Here is a 23,505-nt window from a genome sequence, read left to right as displayed (position 1 = left end):
GATTATGCTATTGTGTGTGAGGAATATATTGAATAAAAACACAATCTTGATAGCACTGTCAATAAATGTTTTTAATAAGGAACAAGTAATAGGTTTATTCCATGCTGAAAAAAGAAGAAAGAGAACACAATGTGTCGTGTTCTCTTTCTTCTTTTTTTCAGCATGGAATAAACCTATTACTTGTTCCTTTGCAGCTTACGCATGCTGACGCAGCTACCCACCTGAACTAAATGTTTTTAATATATTACCAATGGCAAAAGAGTGTCGCACTTCACGTAACAAAATCACAGGCTCTGAATTTTGCTAAGCTGTTGCGAAGTAGGAAGGACGTTGTACAGATGCAACAGCGGTCCAGCTCAAATACCATTCTTTTTTTTTTTTCAGCCACAAACAATTCTCACAGACTTGACAATTTGTGTACAAATTCTTAGTTTAGAAGCCTGGCAACTGATACATCTAAAGTGAGGGTGTGACATTTTATTCTGTTTTCCTTCTCAGAAAAATATACTTTTTCTCAGATGATGGACCCAAGATTTTATCTTTGTAATTATTAATGTCTGATCCTATAAGACATACTAAAAGATGCAGTTTGTTTTGTCATTTTCTGTAAGGACATGAGAATAAATAATGCCTTCTAGGTTTGGGGCCAGATGTAACACGTGTGACACCTGACCCCACTATGCTATAAGGCTATTTACAAGAAAATCAACATGCTGTACAGTAGTTGTTGCATATCCATATCAAATAATGCAGTATTTTCATGGTAACCATTTATTAAATGATATGCTTAAACATACAGTAAATATTGGAAAGCTTAGAATTTGTTTAAACTTGCTATGCGAGCAAAAAATGTTCCAGCAGGTCTTATGATGACTTTCACATGTTTATGCAGAGATTCTAGAGAAGAGAATAGACAATTCAGTGGCACCTACAGTACTCAGGTAAAGAGTTAATGGAGCTTTAGTGTACTGGGTTTCCGAGCCATTGTCTTTAGTATGGTGAAATATGAACATGTCTTGCACACTAAAAGTACATTATAATACTCCATTCACCTACAGAAACATTCCATTTAAAAATCAAGAAATGTGCTTTTTGAAACTCACTATAATCAGTCTTCTCGTTTGTGCCACAAAATATCCCTTTGTTGTGATTTTTGTGATTTAATAACTACTGTGTATATACTTTTCCTATAGACTTCTAATTACTACTGTTAAGTGAGGAAAGTTTTCAATAGATCTAAGGATAAATGTAAGATGACCTTCTGAGTACTGGTGCACACATCATAGAGTGTTTGATCGACAATATGTGGGCATTTAGCCATTGGAATAGTTTTTACAGAAGAATTACTTTTTTTCCCCATGGGTGGATCTTGAGTCTGTACATTCAAATTTTATTGAAACATTGAGAGTAGTAATTAAAGTACCAGTAAATTAACAAGCAATTAAACAATAAATCTTGAGAGGTCTGCACTTGAGTGCTTTCTAAGAGCACAAAATGAATCTGCTGAGACAATGGAAAATCTTGAATCTTTAGAAACGTAAAGATGTGCTTTCTTACATTTTCAAATTAGGGAAAGTTAACAAAACTAAAAAAACTATGAAAGGTCTTTTATATAATTCCTAGGAATCTCAGGGAATGAAAAGCAGTTGGGAACAGCTTAACTAAGAATATACTGTATTAAAACTTAAGATTGATATTTGTAACATTTGTTTAGCACACTCCCATTCACAGAAGAATAGTGGTCCTTACTTACTGTGCAGTAGAACATTTAAAATCCATACTTAAAGATATGGTTGAACAAGTACATAAAGGAAATATAAATGACAGGATACACAATATTATAGAACTCATTATATATATATATTACATTAAACAAACAGCATATTAATTTTAAAATAAAGCTGACTTTGCAAACCTCATTTTAGAGCATGCCACAGTACAGTTTGGTGGGCTGAAGCGTTCCATTTTGACCAAATCAGGGTTAATTAAAAAAAATTAAATGTGAAGTGAACAAAACTACCTTGAAGGTACTGGAGCAAAAACAGAAGCCTAGTGATCTCATTTAGATGTTGTGGTCTGCACATTTTCTGCTTCATAATATTGTAGGAAAGACTTAACAGCAGATGCTCCTTCTGGAATGGGTGTCTTTGTGTCACGTATCTGGTGTCAGATTGTGGAATGTAGCTTTGAAGAACAACAAACAGAACTGGAGTGCTGCAGCTGCATGTTGCAAAACTGCAGTTATATCAACTATTTTAGCTTTTGAGCATAAAAAAGAACAGGACATCATTTTCTCTTGCCTGAAATTGTAAAACAAGATACTAGGACTGCTTTTGCCAGCACAATCTGACCAGGAATGATGAATATGTTGTTAAAGCTGAAATTAAGAGAAATGAGTAAAAAAGAGGATATGTGCCCTGATCATTGAGGATAAAGCTTTCACATTTTGTCATTGTCATGCAATTGTGTGATCTAGTAATTGTGTATTTGTACAGTTTATCTGTCTGCGCTTCAGACTATGAAAAATGCAAATACTGTATATTATAAAGAATTTTATCTTTCAATTTGTGATTTAAATTTTTGTTCTATATGTTCAAGGTCTAAAAACCTAGAATAAAATAAGTGCTGCAGCCACAATAACCACAATAACCACAAGAATCTCTTATAAGTCTCTGTATATCCTGCACCCCTACCAGCAATAAGTGACTTTCTGATAAAGGATAATTCCATTTTCAGAATACACATTAGTATGATTGCTACTGGAGAATAGGCACAGGTCTGAACTTAACAGCTACACACTATGAAAGAGTGTTAATGTGACTATACCAACAACGTGAATGAAAAAAATATTTTTGAACTTCTCCAATTGATTTGGTTTTCAGGTTTGAATTTCTGTGCCGTACAATATAGTTTTTCATTTACCCTCTTTTGTTCTCCATATCATGTAATAATTTTCATCTACCACAGACCTTGTCAGTAACAAAATATCAATAACCTGAAGCGAATGCTATTTCTTATTGTGGACATTGCTTATTTTTACAGGTGTTCACTGGAATCTTCACAGCTGAGATGGTTTTCAAAATCATTGCCCTAGATCCCTACTACTACTTCCAGCAGGGCTGGAATATATTTGATAGCATCATTGTCAGCCTGAGCTTGATGGAGCTGGGTCTCTCAAATGTGGAAGGACTGTCAGTGTTGCGTTCATTCAGACTGGTAATTTCACATTCTCAATCTTCCTTCTCACCTCAAAGCTAATATGCAATGAAAGGGTTTACAAAAACAATTGTCCTGAAAAACATTATGTAAATCCAAAAAATCTTAAATCAAGCAATCAACAGCAAATTAACATATAAATACTTATATAATGCATGTGAGCCTCATGCATATAAGAAATACTGTAGCTTTAATCATTCAGTAAAAATGTAAAATACATTTTTACAACTTCACAATATTTTCTCTGGACATATTATTAATACAGCAGTACGAAGGCACAGTGATTAGTATTGCTGTCTCGCAAGTCTGGGGCCCTGGGTTCCTGTGGTGCTAACTGTGTGGAGTGTGTATGTTCTCCATATGTTCATGTGGGTTTCCTCTTGGTGCTCTGGTTTCCTCCCACAGTCCAATGACATACTAGCAGGTTAATTGGCTTCTGGGAGAACTGGTCCTGGTGTGAGTTTGCGTGTTTCTGTCTGTGTGTGCCCAGCTGGTGCCTTGCGCCAGTTGCTTGTTGGCTTCTATGTGTTCCTGTATTGGATGAAGTGGTTAGAAGGATTTCATTAAGAGTCACTTAGATGTTTAGAGATTAATTTAAAGTTAATTGTCTACTACTACTTCTAATAATAATAATAATAATAATAATAATAAATCTATAATTAAACTATTACTTGATTCCACTGACCAATGTAGAGTTATAGAATAAACAAAGGTATCCAATTTCTGTGAAATATTTACATTTAGATGTTATTTTACTTTTCGGAAATAGTAAGTCTGCAGACTTAATATTGATTTATTGAATTTACTGTTACTTTGCACTTAATTTCAATTTGTGAAAATTTATTTGTGAACTTAGAAAGTAACTCCACTGAAAAGATCAGACAGATATTATAAACAGAATTTTCATTCTATAATATATGGATGAAAATTAAATCCAATACTGTTGCATTTTTAAATGTACTGTATATAATTGTGTTGGCTTGAGTTGTTGTTTTCCAACATCATTTGCTTCCGCAAATATTGTTTAAAATTTACAAAACAGTTAACGTTAGCATGTCTGTAGTAAATCCCCTTGTCAGTTATTAATTTATGCATATTCATAGTTGTTATAAACACATATCACTCATCATAACTTTGTTTTATGTGGCTTCACTTGTTCGAATATACCCAGTGCCAGCTGTTATCATTAGTAGTTCTCCCCATGTTTGTGTGATTGTTTTCTGTTTTCAGACCATCTTTCAAAATCATGCTAAATAGGCCAACTGCTGTCTCTAAATTGTGACCATGTGCATGTGTGTGTGAGGACTCTCAATGGTGAAAAGGGCTCTGGAACACCAAAGGAAGGGAATTGGGTCAGGAATCAGCTCAAGCCCTGTGTCTGCTAGTTTAGGATTTGCCCTTCATTAGCATAGCATGGCTATGCCCCAGTCATGGATGGACTTGCTTTCTTGTTGTTTTGGAGTAGCAATTTCTTTAACTGATAATGTATTATTTCTGTTTTGCAGCTGAGGGTCTTCAAACTCGCAAAGTCCTGGCCCACCTTGAATACACTGATCAAGATCATTGGAAACTCAGTAGGTGCCTTGGGAAACCTGACATTGGTTCTAGCTATCATAGTCTTCATTTTCGCTGTGGTGGGAATGCAGTTGTTTGGAAAGAGCTATCAGGATTGCGTCTGCAAGATTTCTAAGGATTGCACTCTGCCCCGATGGCACATGAAAGACTTCTTCCATTCTTTCCTCATCGTCTTTCGGGTCCTGTGTGGGGAATGGATTGAAACCATGTGGGATTGTATGGAAGTGGCTGGGCAGCCCCTGTGCATCCTTGTCTTCATGCTGGTCATGGTGATAGGAAATCTTGTTGTAAGTTATGGCTTTTTTTTCTCTGCGTTTTTAAGTCACTGTTAAGCCTTTTCTGATTTTCTGATTTTACACCAATTCCACGGCTACATATTGGTCTGATTTTATTAACAGTGTGATCTTAATTGACGCCAAAATTTAAAGTGCAATATTTTTTTTCTTTCAGCTGTTTAATGCTAATGCTACACTAAGGCAATCTCCTTGTTTTATTTGGGAAATGGATTTAAATTTGAAAACTAATAGCGAAAGTAGACTTCTTATATGAATCTATGTTAAAGTCACTTTCATTTACATTTTCTGCTTTATGTAATTGTACAGTATAAGCATTTACACATTTTCCATTCTCTCAGTTCAGGTTAAAAAACTGCTAACATGCTGCAAGTAAAATTAGGAAATAGAATAGAGGGAATTTAAAATCATATAAAGCTTTATGATCAGTCAACATTTATATTTACAAATCATTGTTATAATATTTTTAAATTGTGTGTGTGTTTTCTATAATCTTAACTTGTGTTGCCTGAATTCAGGGCCAGCACTAGATATAGACTAGTAGAGACATAGAGTATGCTTTTATTCTTGCAGGCCCAGTGGATTTGTTGAAACAGATTTTTTGGTTTTCTGCTTTGTTATCTCAGGAATTCCTGTATGAACAACAAACCTAAGGGGTTTATCCATTTTGATAGGTTTAAACCTACCTGAGAGTACTACACCAAATGATTTGTGTATATTAAGCTGAAATTCACAGCCACATTATTAAATTGAGCTTTAGATTTGTATAGCAACTTACTATTAGCAAATTGTACTTCCTTATAATATTCCCATAATTACACAGTATAAAATTAAGTGACATTTGTCTCATAAAAGGACAGATACCTCGACATGTTGTTTTACAGTTTGTTGACTCATTACTGAAAATGTCACTTTCAAAAGATGGTATTGAAAACTAAAGCTGAACAGACTATTCTAAGCCAAAAAAAGCTCAGTGAGATAAATTGCCTAGTCAGTGTTTGGTATGTTAATGGACATAGTTGGCAGGTATTAGGAGTGAAGGACTGGTTTCTTGCAATTCTAATGCTGTCTTAGAGACCATAAATATTAAAATGATGTTCCTCGAAGTAGTTCCATTTGTACAACAATTCCTCTAATTTTCATTAAAAATTAGCTAAGATTAAATTTTTAATAGTGCTAATGTGCAGTGTATGTTTCAGATGGTATGGCTCAAAAATAACCTCCAGAAATATTGCAATTATGCAATGAGAATGGCACATAAACATTACATATCTGACAAACTTGCATGATTGTGTTGCATTTGCCTAAAAATATTACAGAGCACTTTGCACACAGGGAGGATCTCCCACACCCACCCTGACTGCAGCAGAGAAAGTTCACGTTGCATGAACCAGGTTTGTGTCATTGTCAGAATCCTCAGCTATTATCCATGTACAGACTTCCTGCCAATACTTTTCATTTTTCCCATGGTTGGAGTTCTTGGCACAAGGAGTACCTCGTCTTTTTTGCAATGGGATGACAACATAGCCCTTGCACAGCCTCTGCAATGCTCTCCCTGATTGGTTAGACACGTCCTGCTTTACATTGTGGTCTCCAGGACAGAGACGGTCCTGCTGGGAACACAGTTTCTAACTGGGTTTTCCCCTAGTGCACTAGAAACCTACCCACTACTCCACATTGCTGTAATGTTTCAAAAAGAGACACATCTTTTTGTGAACTCTTTGTGATAAGTAATTTCCTTTAGTCCCTTTTAGTACAAATTCACTAGAGCTCTTATGCTTACCTTTGAGACATGTTTTTGGTCAGTATCAAATCAAGACTTCAATCCCACCTCCAAGTACACTTTGCAAAACCAGTATTTGATAACAGATCAACAACAAATAAGGAGAAGCTTCTCGGAAACAGTCTCTCAACCCATCAATTTCTTAACCACTTTATCCAATACAGGGTCATGGGGTTGCTGGGCTCTTTCCCAGCAAGCAATGGGCACAAGGCAGAATACACCCTGGACGGGACACCAGTCCATAGCAAAACACAGAGAGACACAGACATGCACACATTCATACCAGGGCCACTATTCCCAGAAGCAGATTAACGTAGGAGTTTGTCTTTGGTGTGTGGGAGGAATCCAAGGCACCAGTAGCATGAACCCCAGCAGAGTAGACAACTTCCATGCAGATTGCACCCTAGAAATTGAACTCCAGCGCTGCAAGTTGGCAGTTCTAACCACTGTGTCAGTTTTAAATTTAATCCAGGCCAGTGTTTTTCATATAGTTTACAGTACATTCAGCTTGAAGGGGCGGAGGGATACATGGCAATAGCACTCTATGGACTAAAAATGACATTTTAACATTGGACCACCTCTACTCAGTTGTGAAAAAGGTGAAAACTAAAGATGACTTCCATCCAATCATAAACTTAAAACAGTTAGAGCACAACCTTAAAAGCTTTTTGCTGAAGCAAAAAATCTTCTCAATCTCATTCCAATAACAATATTTTTTAATTGCAATTGCTTTCAGAGCCAATATTCCTTATGATCAATAGGCTTTGAAAATCATTATGTTAATCTTATGTTGATTACTTTATTAAGTTATTGGTTGTACATACTGAATATATATTTGCCCTTATTAGGATAATTAGTTTCCTTGCAGTTTGTCTACCTTGAAAGCCACCACACCTGCGTTTTATGGTTTGTCTTTACTTGTGTAATATCCCATGTTGGATTATTTTAGTCTTATTCACAAATCCAGAAGCAAAGTCTGGCTCATGAACAGAAACAGGCAATAGTGAATAACTGTAAATAAAGAAACCTTCTCCAGCATGCCCAGAGGGGAAACATGCTGCTAGGCAGCAATGACAAACAGTGCTGAAGGGAATGGATATGCTTTCTGTTTGTGCTCTTGTGTGAAGAATTAAAATTATTCAAAGCAGGACATTCTGCTCAGAGAGGTGAAACATCCTAGGTCACGTTGCCTTCCATGCTTTCTAAACATCTTTTTGGTTTAGAACACTCAAAATTTACTTTACACAAACGTGGTACATTAAAACTGAGAAAGTAAAATATGGGTTTATAGTCTAAATTTTCTTGATGATTTCAGTGGGATGTACTGTATTGTGTTTCAGTATTTCATGCACTACAAGACAAAAAACAGGTCAGACACAGGCATCTCTGGTACTTGAAACCTCATCTCAGAGTGGACTTCTATTCGGTTCTAAGGAGAGACAGACAGAGTGTACTTAGGGTCATATCTGGCCTGTGGTCTCAACTGATTTCCAAGAACAAGAGCACTGTTGAATTCAGCACTGCTGCTCCTCATTTTGTCCAATCAGATATCATTGTAATGATAGGACTGGGGTCTGTGTTTTTGTGCTATGAGGGTGAAAACTACGAGGGCTTTGGAGTTTGCCTACTTTAGGTTCTTTTACAATACCTAACCTTGTTGGCTGGCAATACATACTGTAGTTCATTTTTTACATTGATAGCACAGTGCCTTTCAGGGGTATGTAATGTAAGGTAAAATTATACAACAATCAAATTCACCATATGTTAGCAAAAAGTATATCAGATTAAGCTATGTACACTTTTACTCATCAAATACAATAAGAAAGACTCACATTATAAGAACATTTTTATCATAATCCCAACTCTAAAAGTAGACCACTTACTGTACAGTAGAAATATTTGATCAGCTCTGTTGTGTTCTTTAACTTGTGTTTTCAAAGCCTTTTATTTCATTGTCTCAAACCTTCTTCAGTTAATATCCTAGACATTGTACTTGCTGTATAGCTTCAAGTAGGTCTCTTAAAATAGTTCTTCTGTCTTGGCTGTTTTAAACACTATTATTCGCTGATTGGCTTAATTTGTATTGGATTCTTTACTGTGTTGGGTGTTAATTCCTAACACAACTGTTGGTACTTGTCACACCATTGCTATCAAATGAGATTCGGGAGATTGGTCAGCTCTCTCAGTCTATGTGTTTTGTTCCTTGTTGTGTCTTTTTCATATTGTTATTCTGACTGTCTGTTTGGAACTATTTGAGTTTATTTTCGTTGGGTTTTTTTAATGTACAGTATGTAAAACAGACTATGCAGAGTATGTAAAGACACATGTTCATCAATCCCATTCACAAAGCTGAGTGATACTGGTGCTGGAATGATACTGGTGCTGGTATACAGTAGAAGGGTTTATTAGAACATTTAAATATCCCCTAAATATGTGCACAATAATATATACAGTATATATTCTAAAGCTCTGCTTAGTGTACATATCAGAATTGTTCATACAGTACATTAAGTAGCGGTACATAAGGCTGAAACCTGGTTCCATATTGGTATTTCATGATACTGTATGCTGTTTTTTGTAGTAAATCAAATTATCTTTGTCTGCATAGAACACAGTACTCTAGGTTGTTTTCTGCACAAATAATAAGACAATATTTTATATATAAAATTAGGTGTTTTTGGTTTATGCATATTTTGATTAGCTTACGGGCTGCACAAGTATTCTAATAAAAAGCAACACTTTAGTGTCTTACGGAGAGACGAATAGAAATCCAAGGAATATATCAGGAATATATTAGAAGGGGATTCTCATTCCGCCTACACCCGAGATTACTTAATTAATTACTTACTCAGATAAATTTATTACGCTTTCAGTTCTCAAGCAGCAAGTTAATTAATGTCATTATGAATCTCCAAGCACCAGAGGCTTTGAGGACTTCATATTCAATGTTCGATGAAGATCCAATTATAACAGTCTCTTTATTTAGGGGTTTCTTTTCTCTTATTATTTTGCTGTTGGGTTCATTAATTAATTGTTTTAGATGGTCATAGAAATTTATATTTCGAACTCATTTATTTACCAGTGTGATACTCATGGACGAATTGCACACTTTATTTAAAGCATGAACTAACTGAAAAGATTTCCTGGTAACATAGCGATATAACAGAACTTCAGGTTAATTGACATGCCTTCTTTTTTCAGGAAAATTTCTTTTGTTCAACACCAGCTAAATACAGTAGGGTGAAAAGTTGTTTGACCATTTATAATCACACTTTTTTGTTCACCTTATAAAGTAGTCCTATATACAATTGAATGACTCAGAAAGCAGTCTAACATATTTTTCAATGCACAAATATTACGGGGCGGAGTGGTAGCTCTGTGGCTAAGGATCTGCGCCTGTGCCTGGAAGGTTGCCGGTTCAAATCCTGCAGCTGGCAGAGGATTCCTACTCCGTTGGGCCCCTGAGCAAGGCCCTTAACCCCAACTGCTCCAGGGGTGCTGTACAATGGCTGACCCTGCGCTCTGACCCCAAGCTCTTTCCTTGTCTGTGTGTCTGTGTCTCATGGAGAAAAGCTGGGGTATGTGAAAAGATGAATTCCTAATGCAAGAAATTGTGTAGGGTTAATAAAGAAACATTATTATTATTATTTTTTAGTAATTAAGGAGGAGGTACTCATAGGTTACTTTTTGAAAAACAAATGTGTTGGTGTATGTGTAGTGCAAGAACTGAGCTTTTGTTCAGTCATTTTGTTTAAACATAGCAAACCATAATTAATTAAATTTGACTTACTACTTTTATGGATAATTCTTATGTCCAGCTTTCTTTATGAATTCTGGGTAAACATTTTTGCCAACAGGCAATTTCTGTGTGGGCTGGCTTTTATTAATGCTTGATTTCCAAATTTGTTGACCTTTCTATGTGTTTTTTTTATAAACCTCCTTCCCTGATGCTCTTATTTCAATGTGACTCTCAATACCTAGAAAGCTTGCACTGGCATTTCTTTCTTTAGCTCAATATGTTTTGACTCATATGGAAGACAAGTATTTTTACATTTTTCAATTCTATACAGAATTGACAAGTGTGGACAATTGTATGGTCAGTTATGAGCTGCCAATAATAGAAAACATAAAAGTAACAAGTAACTTCCAAAAGATACAAATAAATAAATGGTGAAAGAAGCTGTAGAATGCTTTAAAATAACATGCTTCTCTGTACTGTTTAAAAATGCCAATACGTGCTACATATGGTTAGGATTGTTTCTTTTTAATGTGAAAAAGATAACAAGTAGGAATAGACAGTTGTAGTGATATTTCCCTTATGAGAATATTATTCTTTTCTATTGTGAATGCCTATTTTACTTCATTTACTTCATTTCAGAAATGAAAAGATTAAAATATGGTGCCATTACTATATTAAAAAAATAATATTAAACTTTTTTGTTCATTAATGTACGAGCTCTCCCTCTTCCCTTACTCCCCCCAAGCTCCTACCAACAGTTCTCAAGGACCTTTTCTTTTGTTGCTAGTTTTTGGAGTGGTTCTGCCTGTTTGCCAGGAATCCATCCTCATTTGTTCTTCCATAGAATATGGACCATACACCTACTGTACATTCCAAGACAAGGCCAAGACACCCCCTTTCAGTATTTCATGTCCGGTTTCGTTGTTAGTCCCACCAATTTCTCATTCATACCACTCCCTTTGCTTTTCTTAGTCAACCATTCCATCCACTCAGCGACAAGTGGTTGTTGCTATTGGTTCCTGTGCCACTTCCACATCAGCCATCAAGCTGAACTTTTTGTCACTTATCCGGTTCACAGCAGTGTCTTCCACATCCCCGTTCTGAAATTCCAAAAGCTTCCGTCAAACTAAGATCAGTTTTCCTTCAAAGCGTTCATTATATCAAAACTCTGCGCACCACAAGGTCCCTGACTGAAGAATTCTGTATCAATGCTATGGGTTCCTTTAATCTATTTTGGGCACCTGCCAGTCTTGACCAACTGGGCAGGAGTTTGTTTCCTCAGGCTGTCAAGATGTGCCAAATAAATTCAATAATGTGTTTCAATCTTTCATTATTGTATGTTTCATCTCTACATTGCATTTTTTACAGTTTGACCAAACTATTGGAATAGTGTTTTTGTACAGATGTTAAATACTGCCATTTTCCTTCCTCTTTTCTGCTGTGTACCCCATTTGTGCTTCTTTCTCACACCTGTCCTCCCCATCTTCATCCTTGCAGCTGTTCACTACAGCAGCTCATTTCTCTTAAAGAGTAAGGGGTCCTGTCAGTGTTGCCCTCATGGATAGGCTGCTGTTTCTTCAGCCAGGGGAGGCAGACTGTACAATTCTTCTCAGCATTTACATGTTCCCACTTGGTCAGCTATTAAGATCACGTGGTCTAAATGATCATTTATATGCTGATAATACTCATGTCTACGTCCATACCAAACCTGACACTGATGTGTCTGTTTCTGCTCTCTCTAACATTTAAACATTGATGACTCAAAATTTCCTTCACCTGAACTGCGACAAGACTGAAGTCATGCTTCTTGGCACGCCCCATCAACTATGTAAAACCAATGCAATAACTTTATCTGTGGATGGTACTGTACTTGGGCTTCAATTAAAATTGAAGAAATTGGAGAGTGATAGTTAATCTAGGCTTGATGTTTGACCACCATGTGCAACATATTGTCAAAACATAATTCTTCCACTTCAGAAATATCGCCAGACTACACCCTATGTTGTCGCCAAATATTGCTGAAAAGCTGGTCAACACTTTTGTTTTTTCTGGTATGGACTACTGTAATGCCTTACTCTCTTGGGTATCTAAATCCACATTGAACAAGCTAAAGTATATCCACAATTCAGCAGTCAGAATCCTGACCAGATCTAGTGTTCTATAAAGTGCTTTGAGAAGCTATTTTTAAAGCTGCTACAGTATATAACAATAAAGTTTATTATAAAGTTTTAAATTTCAGATCAAAATGTTCAAAATGTTTTGTCTAGGGCACATTTATTAGAATTTGGCCAACTAATGACTTTTAGCTAAAATATTGATACATTCAATAATAAAAATAAAATATAATTAAATAAAAAATGTTCATTGTAGCATACGCTTATTGAAGGTGCTAGTGCTAATCCTTGCAAGATATAATATCTGCAAATCAATTTATTATTTTTAATTAAAATTCCAGACATAATGCATATTATACAGTATATTTTAGACGGATCAGTCAAACTCTGAAAATACAGTAAAAGGAATTGCATATGCAATAGACAGTGCCTTACTAAAGTATTCAGATCCTTATTATGGTGTCCCATTTAGTGAAATTTGTGAGATTCATCTACATTTTTTAAAACAGGACATCTGCGAATGTAATTTCACAGATTTGCTTATTTGCAACTCAGTCAGGCTGACGGGTCTTGTATGAAAGAAGAGCAGAGCTGGATTAAACCAAACTAAAGCCTGTTAAGTGCAACTTTCAAATTAACAGCACAGCAGACTAGGATCATGAGACGAATCCAGCCTCTCCCTGCCGCCTGCCCAGATACCCACCACCCAGCTTCTGCATCTCAACTTGGTCTTGTTTTTTATATTGTAAGGAGCACTTTTGGTTGTGTTGGCAGCTTGGGAAAGGACAAGCTGAAGATGACTTTACTGGCTCACTGACAGTTTTATTGCCCATTTCATTACAGTGCAGCATGATAATAACAGAGGCAGAGAGATAGAAAGTGCTGGAGGCTGCAGGCTGGACACAGAAGAGGGATTCCATGTTGTTTATTTCAACTGATTACTATAAGTTTGTGATTACTGTTGTTTCTTATATTTGATCAACGTTATTTCAATTGACTCAAAGCCAATACATTTGTACTTTGATTATCACATAAGGGAGAATTACTTTTTTTTTTAACCATACATACTATATACTTTAATTATTAAAACATTATTCTTGGTTACATCCTTGGTAAAATACCCTATTGTATTTTATTAAAAACCTGAATGCTCAAACTGAAGAGTTACTGTAGATAAATTACAGTGCATTACATTAATATATTAAAAGAGATGGTATTCAAAGAAACTCCTTTGTATAAAAAAACATTTTAAAAATGCGAAAACTGTTTATCAAAAACTAAGGGCCTAAAAAATATATTTTGATTGCGTAAGTGTTCAGATCTGTAAATGAAATATTTGGTGTAGGCTACTTTGATAGCAATTACAGTCATATGTTTTTGGGGTAAGTCTCTACCAGCTTTGAACACCATCCTGGTACAGTTTTTGCTCATTCTTCTTGACGGAGTTGCTCAAGGCCTCTCATGTTGCTTGGGGATCTCTTGTGGACAGCAGTTTTCAAGACTGTTGACAGATTCTCAATAGGATTCAGGTCTGGATTTATACTGGGCCACTCAAAGACTTTCTTATTTTTAAGCCACTTGAGTGTTGCTTTTGCCTTGTGCTTTGGGTCACTGTCCTGTTGAAAGGTGCATTTTTGTCATAGTTTTAGGTCTGAAGTTTTTGTTTTCTCTATCTATGTTCCCATCCATCTTGACAGGCTTCCCAGTTCTCAGGAAGCAAAACTACTGTGTAACATAATGCTGCAATCACCATGCTTGACAGTAGGGATGGTGCTGACTGAGTGATGCAGTATGATGGGTTTGCACCAAATGTAATGTTTTGCATTTAGACCAAATAGCTCCAATTTTGTTTTGCTTTACCACAATGCCTTTTGCCACATATTGGAGGTATCACTTAGGTGGGTTGATGTGAAGGATATGTGACTGGGATATGCTGACTCATGGACATTTTCTCCCATCTCAACCACTGAACTCTGTTATGTCCCTGACTTGTTTCCTCTTTGCCCAGCTGCTGAGTTTGGTTGGACAGCCTGATCTACTGTAGGTGGTTTGTGCATGCCTTCAATGTCTTGATAATTCACTTGATCATGCTCTAGGAGATATACGTACTAAATGGGTCTTAAAAATGCTTTTATACCCTTCCCCTTATCTCTGGCTTTATATAACATCATTCATGAGTTGTTTTGAAAGCTCCTTGTTCTTCATGGTTGAATCTTTGCTTGAACTTCACTGCCTGACTGTGGGACCTTAGGTGTATATTATTCAGAAATTACATGAATCGCTATTATTGCACACAGTTAAAGGCCTCTCATTGTGCTGCTCATTAAGATAAGTTTGTACACACAAATTAAGCTAGGTTTGCCACAGTGAAGAGTTTGAGTACTTATGCAATCATGACCTTTTCTATGTTTCCATCATATTATCTATTTTCTTTTTTCTTTGAATGTGTGGAGCACATTGTGTATATAACACAATGTTTTTGGTTCTTCAAAGTGTCATGACGGTGATCTTTAAAGCAACAAAATATGAAAACTGTGTAAGGATGTGGATGCAAGGTACTAAACAGTGACAAAGAAGAGTCTCTAGGCAAACAAATCAGAAGAATAAAACCATAATAATAAGTTTTTTTTTACATATAGAACAATGTTGTAGTTCTGTATGATAATATTGTAGTTCTAAATGACTACCCAATTAATTGTCCAAATTATGCTAATAATTATATAATTTTGATGATTATATGAAGAACCTGGAGTTCTTCAGAAGACACCCAGTAAAAGTGTGTTGTCTAAGGAGTTCAGAGGACATTGATGTAAGTACAGTAGCTTTGTGAAAGGAATGCACTTGTTGACCATAGGAAAAAATCTTTTGATTAAACAACTCTTATGCCTGTAGCCCCTCATTTTCCTAGTAGGTCCACTTATAAATACAGACGTCATGTTTGCCTATCCACTAACAAACAAAAGACTGAAACATAGCTTTTCATTTAGCTTTTTCACTTGTCATTACAGTGCATTACAGCAAAGTGGATGGATTTTTAGACCCAAATGTATATATTTACAAATAAAGATTAATGGGCAATTTAGCAGTAGCTGGAAAATGAAGATCATCTCTGACACAAAGAGAACACCATTCTTGATGACAACAGGATATTAAAGTGACAAGAGCATTGCTTGTTATTTTAATTTTTGCCTTCACAGCAGGAATTTTTCTCACATTCCTTTTTCTTTTTTTCCCAAGCCAGTCAGCATAATTTCCCCTTTGGATTATGCAACAGTATTCTAAATAGTTTAAATGGCATTTACCGAAAACCTATGTTTACAGTATGTCCCAAACTGTATCTTAAATGAAGATTTGTGTTCTGAGTATTAAGGTGTATTTCAATGTCATTCTTATTATATCATAATGCCAATATTTTCAGATTATGTGCCACACTGATTACCACTGATCTTTTAAATTTATATACTGTACTTCTTGAAATTATCTGAAAGGAGGGCTTTTTGCTTTAGAAACCTTCTGTCTATTGAATTCAGATGTTTAGATTTCTTTTTTGCATTTTTAAAATGTTTTTTTTATACAAAGGAGTTTCTTTGAAAACCATCTCTTTTAATATATCGCATTAATTTCTGTATATTGCACTACACAATATCATCAAGCTTGGTTCACAAAAGGGTGACACGTGAATATGTGTATTTTCTGACCATCTACCTTATCTATTCTTATAGATAATTAAACAAAGACACTTACAATTCTTCACATAAATTATGTTAAATTCAGAAATTAATTTGTTGTGGTCTGTCTGTCTTGTATGGCTAGTGTTTTATCTTCACGTATACTGTTTGGTCTTAATTCATTGGTTGAAAAAACTTTGTTTTCAGTCCTGCAGTACTGAAATGGAATAGTTATACATTGTTCCCTTTTAAGTTCCACTACAAAGGGCTGAAGAAAATTTTGTGATTATCTAAACACTGGCAGAGGTAACTCCAGTGCTGATATAATTCCTATAATTTCCTACAACCCTATAGTGTCCTTATTGTGACACCACCCTTCTGAATTTTGTGAATTAACACAGCTGTTTATGACCATTCATCAACTGATATATACTGATGGAAAAAAGGACACCTCCTCCTCCACACTGTGGCCCTCCTGTCTGCATGGAATAGGCTGAAGAGTGATTCATCCGTGAAGAGGACCTGGTGCCACTGCTGACGAATCCATCGCAGCCTCTGTATGGCCTTTTTCTTGAATTGACCTAAGCTTTGAATTAAGACCTTTTTAAAGGTGACCTGATCAGGAATTGTTCCACCTGGATCTCTTTGGACAAGTTGCAATGCCACACTGCACAAGCTGTATTACTGGTCAGAGGGCATAAAACAAATTGACACCTTTTTGTGAAAGTACATACTGTAAATTACACAGTAACTATAGTTTTCTCATTCCAGAAAATGTTGTGTTTCTTTTTTCCATCAGTATATATTCTACCTCTCACACTTACTATACATGCTCGACTAAGGACAAGGAACTGTGGAAGAGCTCATAAAGGACAATGTCATGCATCCCACCAGTTGAGTTAACATTAAACAGGATCCAAGGCTTTGATAAGCTAATAATACTGAAAGAAACAACAAAGCTTTTAAATCTGCATACAGAATTGTGTGGAACATCCGTAGACTGAAAAACAGAATCTTTAAAATCTGTGGAATAATTTAAGAACCTTGATCTTCCAAGGATAAACTAAATTTGTCTTCTACATTAAGACTGTCTGTTAATGCTAGAATTAAGATGATAGAGCTTATAACTGTCTCTTATATATATATTGATTATCCTTATTAAATAATTCGACACGCACTCAAAAATGCAAAATAATTTATTTGCAAATGGTCTTCTGTTTCCTCTTTTGTGTCTTATTTATTCAACTACTTATTTTGTTTTCAGTATTAACTGTAGCTGCTCTGACTGACATATTTTGCACCTGTTGTTTCCACTAAGGTACAGTACAATAACAAAGGTCAGCTGCTTGTGTCTAGTTTAATAGATAATTGTCTATTTATACCACACAGATGGCAAAGTCTCCTGGCTCTTGTTGCACATCATCTAACATAATATATTTGCATCTTAAGACTGTGTAATTGGAAGGAAAGTCTTGGGCAACTTATACTATGATGTGAAGCTCAATACATAAAATTTGAATCAAAACACTTGGTGACATATGGAATGTACAGTATGTCACAAAGAAGGAAAAATTGGTATGGAAATGGGGAATAAAGAAAACTATCAAATACTGTATGCATCATAGATATTTTCAACAAACCAGTCTCATGTCAGTATCATGTACTGTTTCTGCTGCCACTTTTGCACGACCAGAAGAAAATATCCTTGATTTACCCACACAGATGTTGCCTTAATGCCCAGCTATGGACTTTAAGCTCATAACTAATGAGCCTGGATCAGTATTTCTTACAAGAATCAAACAGCATTATTGGTTTATTTTTAGATCTTTTCTTTAGACTTTGTGAAACCTACATTTGTGTAATGGAACTCCTGGTTGAAATAAGATTCTTTTTTGTTATAATTTACTGCACGGTTGACGTCATTTACTGCCACTGCTGTGTCATTTACAGTACCTCTTTGCTATTGAAGCTGCTACCACAGTTGAAAGGGATTAAAGATCATTTGTTATCTCCTTGAATGCCAAGCTTTGCTAAATGCCATCAGTGAAAGCATTTAGGGTTTGATCCATGAAACTTTTTTTTAGCAACATGATCATTTTTAAGTCGTTCTTTTACCAAGTGACATTTTGCATATGATTCATAATGTATTTCTCAGCCTGTATTAACTGTTGCTGAGGTAACTGTTGCCACGTTTGTAGCTTTCTAGCAATGTCATTTTAGCCCCTAGAAGATCTGAAGCAACTAATTTAGGGTCTTAATCAAGAAATTAAAGATCATTTTACAGAATTAAGATGATGAATGAAGTCATTGTTAGTTTGTAACTGAAAAAATATGCACGTATTATTTGTTGTCAATTTAAATGGCGAGCTTAGCTATTGTAAATGCCATAGGCGAAACTTTTAGGTCATGTTCATGAAACTTTTTATTAGCAATGTGATAATTGTAATCAATTAAACTTAAAAAATGTTTAAAAGCTTTATAGTTATGTGGTCTACTACCTTAATCTAAGTTAGCTGAAGATCTGTAATATTTTATATATAGTATACTGCATTGCCTGCAGTGTACTGGCATCCTGTTTATGGTGTATCTTTGTCTTTTTCCCATAACTTGCCAGGGTAGGCAGCAGCTCCCCCTTGATACAATATTGGATCAAGTGGTTAGAAGAAATTAGTCATTACTGGAAAGCAACAGGATTGATTTAAAAATTGGGTACCCCCTTTGTCACCGTCTCTGTAACAGGTAGTAAGTGAAGAGCTTGTAGTAACTGAAAATGTGCTTTCTGGATCTTCTTGTGTGACAGGGTCATTAAGAGATGTGACTACCTACAGATGACTATTTAAACATACACTTAGCTCGCTATTAACCAGCTCAAGTGAAATGTTAACACAGGTATATTTGACAATAATTTGCATTTTCATTGTAGGTTTGAATTATAAGTTTTTTAAAATGCATGATTTGTATGGTTAATTATTTTAAGTCCATTTTTACATTATTTTAAAAGTTGTACAGATACTTTTTAAAATGTAATTAGTGCAGATACAGTAACATGATAAACATGGGAAATATCACTTTATGATGCTAAAGGATGATAAATCACCTCAGTTATACCAGCGAAATTTATTTGCTTTTGATTATTAAATCTTCTGTGTCCAGAGACCTTATCATTGGGTATTATCAGAGATTCTAAGAACAATTATAATAACCATGTAGTTTTGCAGTTTTCCTGTTACATTACATCATGCTTTGGATTAGTCCTGATCTTGTCCTTAGTGCATGACAAATACCATGTAAATAACGCTAATATCTAGACAGATTTCCTTACCTATTAATTTTGTCTTTACTTATTTGCAAAAAGGATTTAAGGTAACAAAATTGTATTCTGGATTATATCTGAACTCCCAAAACCTATACATTTTATAGGCAGACATTCACACATTTTGATTTGAAAACCCAATTACAGTTTGCAGGACTGGCTCTAAATGAATTGAATGTGCATATAAGAAGAGTCCAACAACTCCACGTTATGAATGCCACTTTGTTATTGGCTGGTAAAGTGGGCCTGTACACGAAATGTAGATTCAACACATTTATAATAATAATAATAATAAACTTTATTTTATATAGCGCCTTTAAAGGTGGCTTCTCAAAGCGCTTTACAGGATGACAATAACAATAAATAAGAAGAATACAACAATAAATAAGAAGAATACACAAGATAAGACACAATTACAATTACAACAATACAACAATAACAATAGAGGAGACCGTGGAAGGTGGTACTAAGAAGAGCAGAGGGGTGAAGAATGGAACCAGTTAAGTAAAGGCTTTTCTGAAGAAGAAGGTTTTGAGTCTGGATTTGAAGGAGTTTAGAGAAGGTGACTCTCTGATATCCTTGGGCAAAGAGTTCCAGAGCTTGGGGGCATAACAGGAGAAGGCCCTGTCACCCATACAATGTAGACGGGCTTGGGGGACAGTAAGGAGGGCAGAATTTGAAGAGCGGAGGTTGCGAGGTGGGGAGTAGGGCGATAATAGTTCAGACAGGTATTGAGGTGCCAAGCCATACCCCAGCGAGTAGAGCATTGCAGTAGTCAATTCGAGAGAATACAAATATGTTGATCAGCTTTTCAGCCACAGTTGATAGCATAGGGCGTAGTCTTGCGATATTTCTAAGGTGAAAAAAAGATGTTTTGGCAGTATGCTGCACATGTGGGTCAAATGTTAAGCCAGAATCGAATATAACCCCAAGGTTTTTCAATTTTGATTGAAGCTCAAGTACAGAGCCATCTACAGATAGGGTTATAGGACTGGCTTTACGAAGTTGATGGGGGGTACCAATAAGCATGACTTCAGTCTTGTCGCAGTTAAAATGAAGGACGTTTTGAGTCATCCAAATTTTTATGTCAGAGATGCAATTAGATAGAATAGAGACAGCCACATCAGTGTCAGGTTTGGTATGGATGTATATTTGAGTATTGTCAGCATAAAAATGAAAGCTGAGGCCATGTGACCTTAAAGGCTGACCAAGTGGGAACATGTAAATGCTGAAGAGCAAGGGGCCCAGTATTGAGCCCTGGGGGACACCAGACTTGACAAGACCAATTTCAGACCTGTACCCATTGAGAGAGACAAAGTGACAGCGATCAGTGAGGTAAGATTTAAACCATTTGAGGGCAGTGTCAGAAACTCCAAACACAGTCTCGAGACGAGAAAGTAAGATGTCATGGTCAACAGTGTCAAAGGCAGCACTGGGATCAAGAAGGATGAGTATGGAAAGAGAACCAGAATCAGAAGCTATTAGAAGATCGTTGGTGACTTTGACCAGGGCAGTTTCTGTGCTGTGAAGTTGACGGAAGCCAGATTGGAGGGGTTTGAAAAGGTTGTTTGTCATGAGGTGGTTATGTAACTGAAATGTGACAGCACGTTCTAGAATTTTAGAGAGAAAGGGTAAGTTGGAGATGGGGCGAAGTTGGAGAAGTTGTTAAGATTGTCGAGAGCCATGTTAGGCTTTTTTGGCACGGGGGTAATGGCAGCAGTTTTGAGGACCGTTGGTACAATGCCAGTGCTCATGGATTCATGTATAATATTGAGGACAATGGGACAGAGAGAAGAGAAACAGGACTGGAATAAAGTGGTGGGAATGGGATCTAAAATAGATGTGGTGGGTTTCATGCGCGTAACTAGTTTGTTTAGGGATGCTGAGTCAAGAAGAGAGAAGCTGGAGAGACGGGAACCAGAGAAGTTGGATGAGGAGGAAGGAGGTATGGAAATGATGTGCGTAGTGGAGAGAATGTGATGCCGGATGTTGTCAATCTTAGAACTAAAGAAATCTAAGAATGTGTTGCAAAGTTGTAATGAGGCAGGTAATGTGGTAGGGCAGTTTGGCTTGAGCAGTCTGTTGATGGTGGAGAAAAGATGTCTGGGGTTGTTTTGGTGATGTTCAATGATGTGAGAGAAGTAGGTAGATCTAGCAGACTCTATAGTAACCTTATAATCAGATAAGTAATCTCTCCAGGTCTGATAATGTACATTTAGACCGGAAAGACGCCACCTACGCTCAAGTTTGCGAGAGGCTGCCTAGCACATTTAATAGCACAATGTTTTCTCTTATTATTATTTGCTTCAGTGAGTGTTCTTCTGTTTGGGGAACTCCAACTTAACAGCTGTTATAAATTTGACAACAATCCTGTGCACTCTTAAAAAAAGAGTAATACAAATTTGACATATAGCTTGTGAATAGTCATTGTGGAGAAATTGCAAAGGTTCATTCCAACGAGTGCTCACATAGCATATACATTTGCCTTATCATCTTGAATTGGTTCTCCATTGTGCCAGCAATCAGGCTTCATACAGATGGAAGAAGCCTACAGGTAGATCAGTGTGATCTTTTGATCAAACACATCTTGATGGTTTCTCCTGCTGTAGCTTTCTATCACGTCTAAGCTTATGTGATAGCTTAGAATACCCTTTGGCAAAAGCAAGGTAAGGAGGCCTCATAAGCTGAAATTCAGTATGGCATGTTTTACACACATCTCAAGGGATTTTACAAAACATGCACATTACTGCACTACTATATTTAAGTCTAATTTATAAGAACATCACTTTATTAACCCTTTACAATTTCTTGCATTATGAATTATCTTTTCACACACCCCAGCCTGGGGTCAGAGCACAGGGTCTGCCATTGTACAGCACCCCTGGAGCAGTTGGGGTTAAGGGCCTTGCTCAGGAGCCCAACAGAGTAGGATTCCTCTGCCGGCTGCAAGATTTGAACCGGCAGCCTTCCAGCCACAGGCACAGATCCTTAGCCACAGAGCCTTCCCTCCGCCCAATCTCCCTGAAGAATGTTTTCACATATTTTTGTAGAAGGTTAATGTGGAATACATTTAAAGTAATGTTAAACTGTACAGTGACAATATGAAGTGGTGTCTTGTCCATACTCAAGCACACATGCAAAATTAAGACAAAAGTTAATCTCACCCACCATTTGGTTACAAACCTAGTAATTTATAGGGAGTTTCCTTGAGGTAAATGTAAGAAGTCAAGTTACTGAAGAACAAATAGCTGTCATTATGTATCAAGTTTGCAATTTGCAGTAGTTGAATGAGTAGGGTTTAGGTTTAATCTGGGCTATGTTCTCTCTTGCTTTGAAGGAATATTACTCAATACTTTTATTTATTAACATCCACCAGAATAAATATATCTGCAAGAATAAAGGAATATCAGAATAAAAAGAAGATGCAGAGCTAAGCCGTGATGAAACGTCATCATCTAGTGATAGGAGCCTATTAATGTAATTTTATCATTCATTATTGCAGATATCTATTCCCTTTTAAAGGAGAATCAATATATAGTAAGAATTAGATTTTTCCTTTTTTGAACATTTTTATAAGAATTTTGACAACAGCACTACCCTGTTCTAGCCTGCTCTCATCAGACCTCATAAGCTAAGCAAGGCTCTGCCTGGTCTTTTTTAGGATAGAAAGACTCTATCCAAAACCAGGTTGTTAGTGTAAGTGATGTCGGTGGATCAGTAGCTGACAGTATTAAATCTGCACCAGATTATCCTAAAATTAAACGACCCAGTATAAAGACTGGAGACACTGTGCTGTAGGAACTA

General features: G+C 36.2%; 1 protein-coding gene across 1 annotated transcript in view; it reads left to right on the top strand.

Moving 5' to 3' along the window:
- The window catches only part of scn5lab (sodium channel, voltage gated, type V-like, alpha b), a 170,741-nt gene that overhangs the window by 79,959 nt on the left and 67,277 nt on the right, over positions 1-23,505 (top strand). The window contains exons 14-15 of the mRNA XM_088918724.1: positions 3,043-3,216; positions 4,722-5,078. Coding sequence (XP_088774850.1) covers positions 3,043-3,216; positions 4,722-5,078 — 531 coding nt within the window. The remainder of the gene's footprint in view (positions 1-3,042; positions 3,217-4,721; positions 5,079-23,505) is intronic.

Source organism: Atractosteus spatula, chromosome 6 (genome assembly GCF_055471065.1).
Source record: "Atractosteus spatula isolate fAtrSpa1 chromosome 6, fAtrSpa1.hap1, whole genome shotgun sequence".
NCBI lineage: Eukaryota > Metazoa > Chordata > Actinopteri > Semionotiformes > Lepisosteidae > Atractosteus > Atractosteus spatula.
Note: the sequence above shows the minus strand (reverse complement) of the source record. Positions and strands in the feature narration are given on the sequence as shown.